Below are 12,254 nucleotides of genomic sequence, written 5' to 3'. Positions count from 1 at the left end.
TCTCCCTCCCTCCCTCTCTCTGTGTGTCTCCCTCCCTCCCTCTGTGTCTCCCTCCCTCCCTCTGTGTCTCCCTCCCTCCCTCTGTGTCTCCCTCCCTCCCTCTGTGTCTCCCTCCCTCCCTCCCTCCCTCTGTGTGTGTCTCCCTCCCTCCCTCCCTCCCTCTGTGTGTGTCTCCCTCCCCCCTCCCTCCTCGCTTGTGTGGTCTCCCTCCCCTCCCTCTGTGTTGTCTCCCTCCCTCCCTCCCTCTGTGTGTCTCCTCCCTCCCTCCCTCCCTCTGTGTGTCTCCCTCCCTCCCTCTGTTGTGTCTCCCTCCCTCCCTCGTCCTCTGTGTGTCCCCTCCCATCCCCTCTGTTCTCCTCCCCCTCCCTCTGTGTCCTCACCTCCCTCTGTGTCTCTGTCTCTCACAGAGAGCGAGAGGACAGAGACACAGAGAGAGAGAGAGACAGAAAGAAGGGGGACAGGAGGTGTGGAGAAAAGAAAAGGACCACAGAAGCACAACAGATCAGAGGGGAAGGGAGAGGTTAAGCAATTTCATAGCAAAAAGAGAAAAAAAAAAATGAGAACAGAATGACAAAAAAAAAACAAATCAAACTGAGGCATGGGTAAAGTCGAGGACAATAAGAAAGTGACCTCTCCCGTGAAAAAGGAGAAAAAGGTATGGCGAGGGAGAGGGAGAAAGGGAGAAAAGGGAGGCACAGAGGAGAGGAGCAGATTCTCAGCACCCGGCTCATTGGCTGAGAAACGCATACGGAACATTTAATTGTTCCGACCGAGGGCCGAGAGACGTAGGGAGGGAGAGAATCACACAGAGAGAAGGAGCGAGAACGGCCACAGTGCTGAGTCACAAATGGCACCCTATTCCCATAAGTGACCCGCAAGCCATTTTAAAACCTCCCACAAGACCCACCAGTTGAGAATCAGTGCCATAGACTTCCAGTCACTGTGCTAACGCTAGTTAACAACTTCCTTCAAACTACATGCAGAGAAATACACATGGTGTCCACGAGTTCACCTGACTCAAATTGTCCCTTTAAGTTTAGTGTACCAACAGCAGGTTGGTAATGTACTGTGGAATAGGACTAAGGTTAGGACCAGTGTTGGGGTAAGGAATAGGACTAAGGTTAGGACCAGTGTTGGGGTAAGGAATAGGACTAAGGTTAGGACCAGTGTTGGGGTAAGGAATAGGACTAAGGTTAGGACCAGTGTTGGGGTAAGGAATAGGACTAAGGTTAGGACCAGTGTTGGGGTAAGGAATAGGACTACGGTTAGGACCAGTGTTGGGGTAAGGAATAGGACTAAGGTTAGGACCAGTGTTGGGATTAGGAATAGGACTAAGGTTAGGACCAGTGTTGGGATTAGGAATAGGACTAAGGTTAGGACCAGTGTTGGGGTAAGGAATAGGACTACGGTTAGGACCAGTGTTGGGGTAAGGAATAGGACTAAGGTTAGGACCAGTGTTGGGATTAGGAATAGGACTAAGGTTAGGACCAGTGTTGGGATTAGGAATAGGACTAAGGTTAGGACCAGTGTTGGGGTAAGGAATAGGACTAAGGTTAGGACCAGTGTTGGGGTAAGGAATAGGACTAAGGTTAGGACCAGTGTTGGGGTAAGGAATAGGACTAAGGTTAGGACCAGTGTTGGGGTAAGGAATAGGACTAAGGTTAGGACTAGTGTTGGGGTAAGGAATAGGACTAAGGTTAGGACCAGTGTTGGGGTAAGGAATAGGACTAAGGTTAGGACCAGTGTTGGGGTAAGGAATAGGACTAAGGTTAGGACCAGTGTTGGGGTAAGGAATAGGACTAAGGTTAGGACCAGTGTTGGGATTAGGAGTAGTGTTAAAATGAGTCTTAACAATAGTGTTGGGGCTTCTTAACTTCTTACCTCACACAACAGCAGGTCAGTGATGTGGAAGACCATGCAGAGGGGGAACTTGGCTGTGAAGAGCGTGAGGAACCACTGAGAGGCGTACATGTGAGCTTCCAGATTGAGGTCCTGGAAGTGGGACCAGAGTTCTGGGAGTTGTTCCTGGAGAAAGGAAATAAGAGGAGATGAAACCACTCAGTAGGAAGAAAGGAGAGTTCATTTCACAGTATAAGCACTGTATTCAGAAATTATTCAGACCCCCTTGACTTTTTCCACATTTTGTTACGTTACAGCCTTACTCTAAAATGCATTTAATTGTTTTTCCTCCTGATCAATCTACACACAATACCCCATAATGACAAACAAAAACAGGTTTTTAGAAATGTTTGCTAATTTATAAAAAAAAAAAACTTAAATATCACATTTACATAAGTATTTAGACCTTTTACTCAGTACTTTGTTGAAGGATCTTTAGCAGTGATTACAGCCTGGACTCTTCTTGGGTATGAAGCTACAAGCTTAGCACACCTGTATCTGGGGAGGTTCTTCCATTCTTCTCTGCAGATCCTCAACCTGTCAGGTTGGATGGGGAGCGTCGCTGCACAGCTATTTTCAGGTCTCTCCAGTGATGTTTGATTGGGTTCAAGCCTGGGCTCTGGCTGGGACACGAAGCCACACCTGAGTTGTCCTGGCTGAGTGCTTAGGGTTGTTGTCCTGTTGGAAGGTGAACTCTTTCCCCAGTCTGAGGTCTTGAATGCTCTGGAGCAGGTTTTCATCAAAGATCTCTCTTTACTTTGCTCTGTTCATCTTTTCAAACCAAATCGTATTAGTCACATGCGCCGAGTACAACAGGTGTAGACCTTAGTGAAATGCTTAGTTACGAGCCCCTAACCAACAGTGCAGTTTAAAAAAAATACAGATAAGAGATAAAAGTAACAAGTAATTAAAGAGCAACAGTACAAAATATATACAGGGGGGTGTCGGTACAGAGTCAATGTGCGGGGGCACCGGTTAGTTGAGGTAGTATGTACGTGTAGGTAGAGTTAATTAAAGTGACTATGCATAGATGAAAACAGAGACTGGCAGTGGTGTGGAGAGGGGAAAAGCAAATAGTCTGGGTAGCTATTTGACCAGATGTTCAGGAGTCTTATGGCTTGGGGGTAGAAGCTGGGGAGAAGCCTCTTGGACCAAGACTTGGCGGTCCGGTACCGCTTGCCATGCGGTAGCAGAGAGAACAGTCTATGACTGGGGTGGCTGGAGTCTGACAATTGTTATGTCCTTCCTCTGACATCACCTGGTATAGGGGTCCTGGATGGCAGGAAGCTTGGCCCAAGTGAAGTACTGGGCCGTTTGCAATACCCTCTGTAGTGCTATTGCGATCGGAGGCCGAGCATTTGCCATACCAGGGAGTGATGCAACCAGTGATGCTCTTGATGGTGCAGCTGTAGAACCTTTTGAGGATCTGAGGACCCATGCCAAATCTTACCCTTCTCTTGAGGGGGAATAGGTTTTGACGTGCCTGCTTCACAACGGTCATGGTGTGCTTGCACCATGTTGATCACGTTGAGGGAGAGGTTGTTGTCCTTCTCAGCAGGCAGACCTCTCTTTCCCCGCCTCCACGCAGATCAAGGGGCTCGGGGCCTGTTCCCAAGGGAGCCATATATCCTCCGCCTCGGGCTCGTCAGAGTCGTGAAAGAAGAAAAAGGATTCTGCTAGTCCGTGGTGAGTAATCGCGGTCCTGATGTCTTAACGTTATTTTCGGTCATAAGAGACGGTAGTGGCAACATTATGTATAAAAAGAGTTTAAAAAAAAGTTACAAACAACGCAGATAAACAAACCAAAAAACACAATCGATTGAGGGCACTTAAAACATCTGCCTTCTGCTCCGGTGCAATCTTACATAATATCCTCAATCCTGACTAGTCTCCCAGCCCCTGCTGCAGAAAAAATCCCCACAGCATGATGCTGCCACCACCATGCTTCACCATATGGATGGTGGCAGGTTTATTCCAGACGTGACACTTGGCATTCAGGCCAAAAAGTAAAATCTTGGTTATATCAGACCAGAAAATCTTGTTTCTCATGGTCTGAGAGTCCTTCAGGTGGGCTGTCATGTGCCTTTTACTGAGGAGTGGCTTTTGCCTGGCCAACCTACCATAAAGGCTTGATTGGTGGAGTGCTGCATGTTCTACCCAGACTATTTGCATTGCACCCCCCCCACCCCCAGAAAGCTGCTGCTATTCTCTGTTATTATCTATGCATAGTCACTTTAATAACTCTACCTACATGTGATTACCTGAATTACCTCGACACCGGTGCCCCCGCACATTGACATTGTACTGGTACCACACGTATACAGCCCCGCAATGGTTATTTACTGCTGCTCTTTAATTATTTGTTATTCTTATCTCTTACTTTTTTTGTTATTGTTATTTTTTTTAACTGCATTGTTGGTTAAGGGGTTGTAAGCAAACATTTCACTGTAAGGTCTACGACACCTGTTGTATTCGGCGCATGTGACAAATAAAATTTGATTCTGGAAAGTTATCCCACCTCCACAGAGGAACTCTGGCGCTCTGTCAGAGTGACCATCAGGTTCTTGGTCACCTCCCGGACCAAGTCCCTTCTCCCCCGATTGCTCAGTTTGGTCGGGCGGCCAGCTCTAGGAAGAGTCTTGGTGGTTCTAAAATTCTTCCATTTAAGAATGGAGGCCACTGTGTTCTTGGGGACCTTCAATACTGCAAAAAAATGTTGGTACCCTTCCCCAGATCTGTGCCTCGACACAATCCTGTCTCGGAGCTCTGCGGACAATTCCTTGAACCTCGTGGTTTGGTTTTTGCTCTGACATGCACTGTCAACTGTGGGACCTTATACAGACAAATCAAATAATGTCCAATCAATTGAATTTACCACAGGTGGACTCAAGGATGATCACTGGAAATTGGATGCACATGAGCTCAATGTCGAGTCTCATAGCAAAGGGTCTGAATATTTTGTTTCTATTTAACTAGGCAAGACAGTTAAGAACAAATTCTTATTTATAATGACGGCCTACCCCGGACGACGCTGGGCCGAATGGGCGCCACCCAATGGGACTCCCAATCATGGCCGGATGTGATAGAGCCTGGATTCGAACCAGGGACTATAGTGACGCCTCTTGCACTGAGATGCTGTGTCTTTGACCGCTGCGCCACTCGGTATCTGTTTTAAATTTTTAATACATTTGCTAAAATAAAAAAAGTTTTTTACTTTGTCGTTATGGGGTATTGGGTGTAGATTGCTGAGATGTATTATTTTTCAATCCATTAATCCAAGGCTGTAACGTTACAAAATGTGGAAAAAGTCGAGGGGTCTGAATCCTTTCCGATGGCACTGTATATGCCAATATATTGATTGACAGACTAGTGTAAATCAGTCAACTCAGTCAGTAAATCAGTCATTCAGTCAAGCAAGCGATCATCATCACAGCTCAGAAAGCGCCGTCAGAGAGGGAGTGAGAGAAGGAGAGAGCTGGAGAGAAAAGAGAAAGAGAAACTGACTTACTTCCACCTGTATGCCAACCCTTAGCGAGTAATGCTAATATTCCTTAGCCTTGGGGAGCTAGGCTGTCAATACTTACCCAGCGTTGAAAAAAAGGCCTACTTAGGGGAGGCTAAAATTGATTTCTGTATAAAATTAAACAACAAGTTGGAGTGGATTTAGCCTAATAACGAACCTAAGGCCGGCCCTTACAAAAATAGAGTCAGTCCGTGCTCTTAAAGATGGAATCCTTAATGGTCAAACTGCTACGTCCGATTGCGCGATGCACTCCCAGCTCTCCCGACCTCGTCAACAAAACAAAAACAATAATGTCTGTGGGGAGGACAGTGGCGCCGTTTCCCCTTACTGCGGATTCCATCTTTAAGGTGCATAGAGCACGGTTAAGTGTCTGCACATACACACGCTGATGATGTGCGCACATACACATGATGACAATCATTATGTGACATTTTGTTAGGTTTTTCCAGAGGGCTTCAGTGAAGCGGGCGGACTAACCTGGAGCAGTCGTTCCAGCTGGTAGAACTTGCAGTGCAGATCCTCAAAGTTGTTCTTGTAGAGTTCCCTCAGGCCGTACTCATACATTATCCTCCCCAGCACACAGAAGGCCTGCTCCTCAGGCATCTACAGCCACAGGACCAAACAGAACCAGTTAGCTAGAGTGTACCAACAGAGGAACGAGAGAAGGAGAGCTCTGAGATACGGGGAGGTCAAGCGGAAGTTGTTTCATTTTATCCTTTGACCTTTTGGAACACCAGTCACTTTAATAATGTTTAATGTGGTTGAATCTGTGCTTGAAATTCACTACTCGACTGAGGGACCTTACAGATAATTGCATGTGTGAGGTACAGAGAAGGGGGTAGTATTATTAAACACCATTATAGCATACAGAGTGAGTCCATGCAACGTATTATCTGCGTGTTAAGCAAGTTATTTACGCTTACTTACAGTCTCAAAACATTTCAGCTTTTCATTTATTGTAAAAATGCCTACTAACATAATTCCACTTTGACATTATGGGGTATTGTGTATTGAACAGTGACATCTATATTTAATCCATTTTAAATTCAGGATGTAACATATGAAAATGTGGGAAAAGTGTAAGGGTGTGAATACTTTCTGAAGGCACTGAGTGCACAAAACATTAGGAACACCTTGCTTATATTGAGTTGCTTCCCCTTTTGTCCTCAGAACAGCCTCAATTCATCAGGGCATGGACTCTACAAGGTGTTGAAAGCGTTCCACAGGGATGCTGGACCATGTTGACTCCAATGCACAGTTGTCAAGTTGGCTGAATGTCCTTTAGGTGGTGGACCATTCTTGATGCACACGGGAAACTGTTGAGGGTGAAAACCCCAGCAACGTTGCAGTTCTTGACAGAAACTGGCGCGCCTGGCAAGAAAGGCCCGACAAATTGAGGCTGTTCTGAGGGAAAAATGGGGGTGCAACTCAAAAGGAAGATGTTCCTAATGTTTGGTCAACTCAGTATATATAAAGATATATATACAGTTAAGATTTAAATAATGTTGACATTTCAGCTCTTAATAGGCTTTTCTTAATAAATAATGCACTGCCGTAAACAGGAGTAGTATAAATTATTTGTGGAGCCTCTTGTTACTTGAAAGTGTTGTTTTCTGTGGATTGAGAGATTTTTCAGACCCTCTGAGGAAGAGTTAGGAGACGGTTGGAGCATCGGGAAAGTGAGAGGGACTAAAAGAGAAAGAAGGATGTGCGTGAGGGAGGGAGAAACAAGGTGACAATCTGGTGAGTGTGAAAGAAAACCAGAAGGTGGGAGTGTCAGTGTGAAAGAGAAAAGGTGTGGGTATGCTCCCCCTTTAATACACAGTGTTTGTGTTGTGAGTGAGATGGTGTGTGTGTGTGTGTGTGTCCGTGTGTGAGAGAGAGAAACCCACCCACAAGCAGAGACAGAGTGGTGGGTATTTAATCAGGTAGACCGTGTGTCCTGGGCTGAATGGGCCATTAATATTCTGGACATCTCCCCAGCCTCCTGCATTCCGAAGGACCTCATCCACCCCCCCCCCCCCCCCCTTCATATCTCGTTCTCTCTCTTTCACACCTTGCTCACCTTTTCATCTCCGCTTCCTTCATTTCCAATTACCTCTTCTCCCCCCATCCTCTCTCCACTTCCCCCCCCTCCACTTCGCCATCCATCTCTTGTCCCTCCCTCTCTCCCGCCATCCATCTCTTGTCCCTCCCTCTCTCCCGCCATCCATCTCTTGTCCCTCCCGCCATCCATCTCTTGTCCCTCCCACCATCCATCTCTTGTCCCTCCCTCTCTCCCGCCATCCATCTCTTGTCCCTCCCGCCATCCATCTCTTGTCCCTCCTCCCTCCCTCCCGCCATCATTGCTCCACTTCTCCCTCCATCCTCCATCTCTCCACTGCTCCCTCCATCCTCCCTCTCTCCACTGCTCCCTCCATCCTCCCTCTCTCCACTTCTCCCTCCATCCTCCCTCTCTCCACTTCTCCCTCCATCCTCCCTCTCTCCACTTCTCCCTCCATCCTCCCTCTCTCCACTTCTTACTCTATCCTCCCTCTCTCTACTTCTCCCTCCATCCTCCCTCTCTCCACTTCTCCCTCCATCCTCCCTCTCTCCACTTCTCCCTCCATCCTCCCTCTCCACTTCTCCCTCCATCCTCCCTCTCTCCACTTCTCCCTCCATCCTCCCTCCCTCCATCCTCCCTCTCTCCCTCCATCTTCCCTCTCCACTTCTCCCTCCATCCTCCCTCTCTCCACTTCTCCTCCATCCTCCCTCTCTCCACTTCTCCCTCCATCCTCCCTCTCTCCACTTCTCCCTCCAATCTCCCTCTCTCCACTTCTCCCTCCATCCTCCCTCTCCACTGCTCCCTCCATCCTCCCTCTCTCCACTTCTCCCTCTCTCCACTTCTCCCTCCATCCTCCCTCTCTCTACTTCTCCCTCCATCCTCCCTCTCTCCACCTCTCCCTCCATCTTCCCTCTCCACTTCTCCCTCCATCCTCCCTCTCTCCACTTCTCCCTCCATCCTCCCTCTCTCCACTTCTCCCTCCATCCTCCCTCTCTCCACTTCTCCCTCCATCCTCCCTCTCTCCACTTCTCCCTCCATCCTCCCTCTCTCCACTTCTCCCTCCATCCTCCCTCTCTCCACTTCTCCCTCCATCCTCCCTCTCTCCACTTCTCCCTCCATCCTCCCTCTCTCCACTTCTCCCTCCATCCTCCCTCTCTCCACTTCTCCCTCCATCCTCCCTCTCTCCACTTCTCCCTCCATCCTCCCTCTCTCCACTTCTCCCTCCATCCTCCCTCTCCACTTCTCCCTCCATCCTCCCTCTCTCCACTTCTCTCTCCATCCTCCCTCTCTCCATCCTCCTTCTCTCCACTTCTCCCTCCCTCCACCCTTCCATCCTTCCCCCTCCATCCATCCATCCATCCATCCATCCATCCATCCATCCATCCATCCATCCATCCCTCTCCTTCCATCCATCCATCCATCCATCCATCCATCCCCCTCCCTCCATCCATCCATCCCTCTCCCGCCATCCATCCATCGCCATCCATCCATCCCCCCTCCATCCACCCATCCCCCTCCATCCATCCCCCTCCCTCCATCCAGCCCTCTCTCGCCATCCATCCCCCTCCCGGCATCTATCGATCCTTCCCCCCTCGGCCATCCATCCATCCCCCTCCATCCATCCTTCCCTCCCTCTCCACCCTCCATCCATCCATCCTCCCCCCCCCCCCCCCTTCCATCCATCCCTCCCTCCCTCCATCCCCCTCCCCCCTCCCTCCATCCTTCCCCCTCCCTCCATCCATCCCCTCCCGCCATCCATCCATCCTCCCCCCATCTTTCCCCCTCCATCCATCCATCCCTCCATCCCCCTCCCTCCATCCTTCCCCCTCCATCCATCCATCCCCTCCCGCCATCCATCCATCCTCCCCCCTCCCTCCATCCATCCTTCCCCCTCCATCCTCCCGCCATCCATCCCCCTCCCTTCCTCCTTCCCCCTCCCTCTTTCCCTCCATCCATCCTTTCCCTCCCTCCCTCCATCCACCTATCCCCCATCCATCCTTCCCACTCCCTCCATCCATCCATCCTTCTCCCTCCATCCATCCATCCTTCCCCCTCCCTCCATCCATCCTTCCCCCTCCCTCCCTCCCTCCATCCATCCTTCCCCCTCCCTCCATCCATCCATCCTTCCCCCTCCATCCATCCATCCATCCATCCCCCTCCATCCATCCATCCTTCCCCCTCCATCCATCCATCCTTCCCCTCCCTCCCTCCCTCCATCCATCCAGCCCCACTTACGTGCAGTAGCAGCACCGCAGCCAGGAAGGACTGTCCCTGACAGTAACCAATCTCCTTGTCATAGACTGAATAGGCCTAGAACACAAAGCAGAGAGCCAATAATGTCACCTCATACCATAAATAAGAGACTGTGTGTGTGTGTCATGCATGTAACATAATGAGTAAGACCATTTTTTGTGTTTTAAAATGTGACACACCAAACAGTTCAAGACACACACTGCAGTTCAAAGGTGTATAAATGTTGCAGAGGATGAGTCCTTCTCACAGTAGATACTAGGCTGTTCAGTTGTTATTTGTGGTTTAAAAGTTGCTCAACGTCCGCAGTTCTAGAGTTTTAGTTCCATTTTCAACGGTCTGTTCTGAAAGCCTTTTAATTGTCTAACAAAATCTAATTGTTGTTGTCACGTACACAGTTTCCAGATGGTCTAAGAGGTGCAGGGAGATTCTTTACAGTATATAGTACTATCAGCTCGCTCACATCGATAGTACATGTTGAGTTGGGAGAGGACCATTTGCACGACTCATACAGCATAGAAAGCATATTTCCTTTGTTTCTTGCTGAAAGCCTTTCGGGACCATCTTTATCGGCGTGACTTTAATCTTGCTGGGCCAATCAAGATGGAAAGCTTTGTAAAGCCCTGTTTTCAAAGGGCAGATTTAACAACACAGAGGGAGGGTGGAGAGGGGGAGAGAGAACCAGCTCCCTGGTTCGGTCTTCTTCAAAGCAGTTGGCAAAACAGCCTCCTCGAAATCTACAGTTAGGGGAATCACCCTATTGCAGGGAAAGATGAAAAGATGCATTCGGAAAGTATTCAGACCACTTGACCTGACATGTTTTTAAAAAAACTTTCAGCCTGATTCGAAAATAGATAAATCAATCTACCCACAATACCCTATAATGACAAAGCAAAATCAGAAATGTTTGCAAATATATTACAAATAAAAAACTTAAATATCACATTTACATAAATATTTAGACCTTTTACACAGTACTTTATTGAAACATCTTTGGCAGCGACTACAGCCTTGAGTGTTCTTGGGTATGGCACTTAGCACACCTGTATCTGGGGAGTTTCTCGCATTCTTCTCTACAGATCCTCTCAAGGTCTGTCAGGTTGGATGGGGAGCGTCGTTGCACAGCTATTTTCAGGTCTCTCCAGATATGTTTGATCGGGTTCAAGCCCGGGCTCTGGCTGGGACACTCAAGAACATTCAGAGACGTGTCCCGAAGCCACACCTGAGTTGTCTTGGTTGTGTGTTTAGGGTCGTTGTCCTGTTGGAAGGTGAACTTTGCCCCAGTCTGAGCTCCTGAGCACTCTGGAGCAGGTTTTCTGTTCATCTTTCCCTCGATCCTGACTAGACTCTGAATTGCTGCTGCTGAAAACAATCCACACAGCATGATGCTGCCACCACCATGCATCACCGTAGAGATGCCAGGTTCCCTCCAGACGTGACACTTGGCATTCTGGCCAAAGAGTTAAATCTTGGTTTAATCAGACCAGAAAATCTTGTTTCTCATGGTCAGAGTTCTTTAGGTGCCTTTTGGCAAACTCCAAGTAGGCTGTCATGTGCCTTTTACTCAGGATTGGCTTCCGTCTAGCCACTCTCCCATAAAGGTCTGATTGGTGGAGTGCTGCAGAGATGGGAGAACCTTCCAGAAGGACAACCATCTCCACAGAGGAACTCTGGAGCTCTGTCAGAGTGAACATCAGGTTCTTGGTCACCTCGCTGACCAAGGTCCTTCTCCCCCGATTGACCAGCTTGGCCGGGTGGCCATCTCTAGGAAGAGTTTTGGTGGTTCCAAACTTCTTCCATTTAAGAATGATGGAGGCCACTGTAGTCTTGAGGACCTTCAATGCTGCAGACATTTTTTGGTACCCTTCCCCAGATCTGTGCCTTGACACAATCCTGTCTCGGGGGAGACTATGGGACCATATATGTGGATAGGTGTGTGCTTTTCCAAATCAAATGAATTTACCACAGGTGTACTCCAATCAAGTTGTATAAACATCAAGGATGATCAATGGAAACAGGATGCACCTGAGCTAAATTTAGAGTCTCATAACAAAAGGGTCTGAATACTTATGTAAATAAGAAATTACTGTTTTTTATTTTATATATATTTTTGCCAACATTTCTAAAACCCTGTTTTCGCTTCGTCATTATGGGGTATTCTGTGTAGATTGATACAGATTTCTATTTATTTAATTTAACGTAACAAAATGTGGAAAAAGTCAAGGGGTCTGAAAAACTTTCAGAAATCATTGTACACTTGACACCCTACTCTGCATAATACCATAGATAAAACAACGTGACAGATATTTCACTGGATGTATAAATGTGAAGCACCCGGTTGGCATTGTCACTTACTACCAAATATGGGAGTGAGAGGAAGCCCACGATGACTAATTTGTTCCCATTGGAAACAACAAGCTGTGGTCCATCTTGGTTTAGTTACAAAATCTTTGATAATACTGTGCTACTTTTGACCAGAGCCTTGTGCCCTACTACTTCAAACGTCACTGGAACCTTCTGTCCAAAGGACCTACTTAA

At 48.0% G+C, this 12,254-nt stretch overlaps 1 protein-coding gene across 3 annotated transcripts in view; it reads right to left on the bottom strand.

The window, feature by feature from the left end:
• Window positions 1–12,254, bottom strand: part of rabgap1l (RAB GTPase activating protein 1-like) — a 151,938-nt gene that overhangs the window by 56,065 nt on the left and 83,619 nt on the right. For all 3 annotated transcript variants that reach the window (XM_031822471.1, XM_031822472.1, XM_031822473.1), the window contains 3 exons: window positions 9,702–9,776; window positions 5,900–6,025; window positions 1,882–2,025 (listed from right to left, as the gene is read on the bottom strand). In XM_031822471.1, coding sequence (XP_031678331.1) covers window positions 1,882–2,025; window positions 5,900–6,025; window positions 9,702–9,776 — 345 coding nt within the window. The remainder of the gene's footprint in view (window positions 1–1,881; window positions 2,026–5,899; window positions 6,026–9,701; window positions 9,777–12,254) is intronic.

Source organism: Oncorhynchus kisutch, linkage group LG4 (assembly GCF_002021735.2).
Source record: "Oncorhynchus kisutch isolate 150728-3 linkage group LG4, Okis_V2, whole genome shotgun sequence".
NCBI classification, from domain to species: domain Eukaryota; kingdom Metazoa; phylum Chordata; class Actinopteri; order Salmoniformes; family Salmonidae; genus Oncorhynchus; species Oncorhynchus kisutch.
This window is presented reverse-complemented; position numbering and strand designations above follow the sequence as displayed.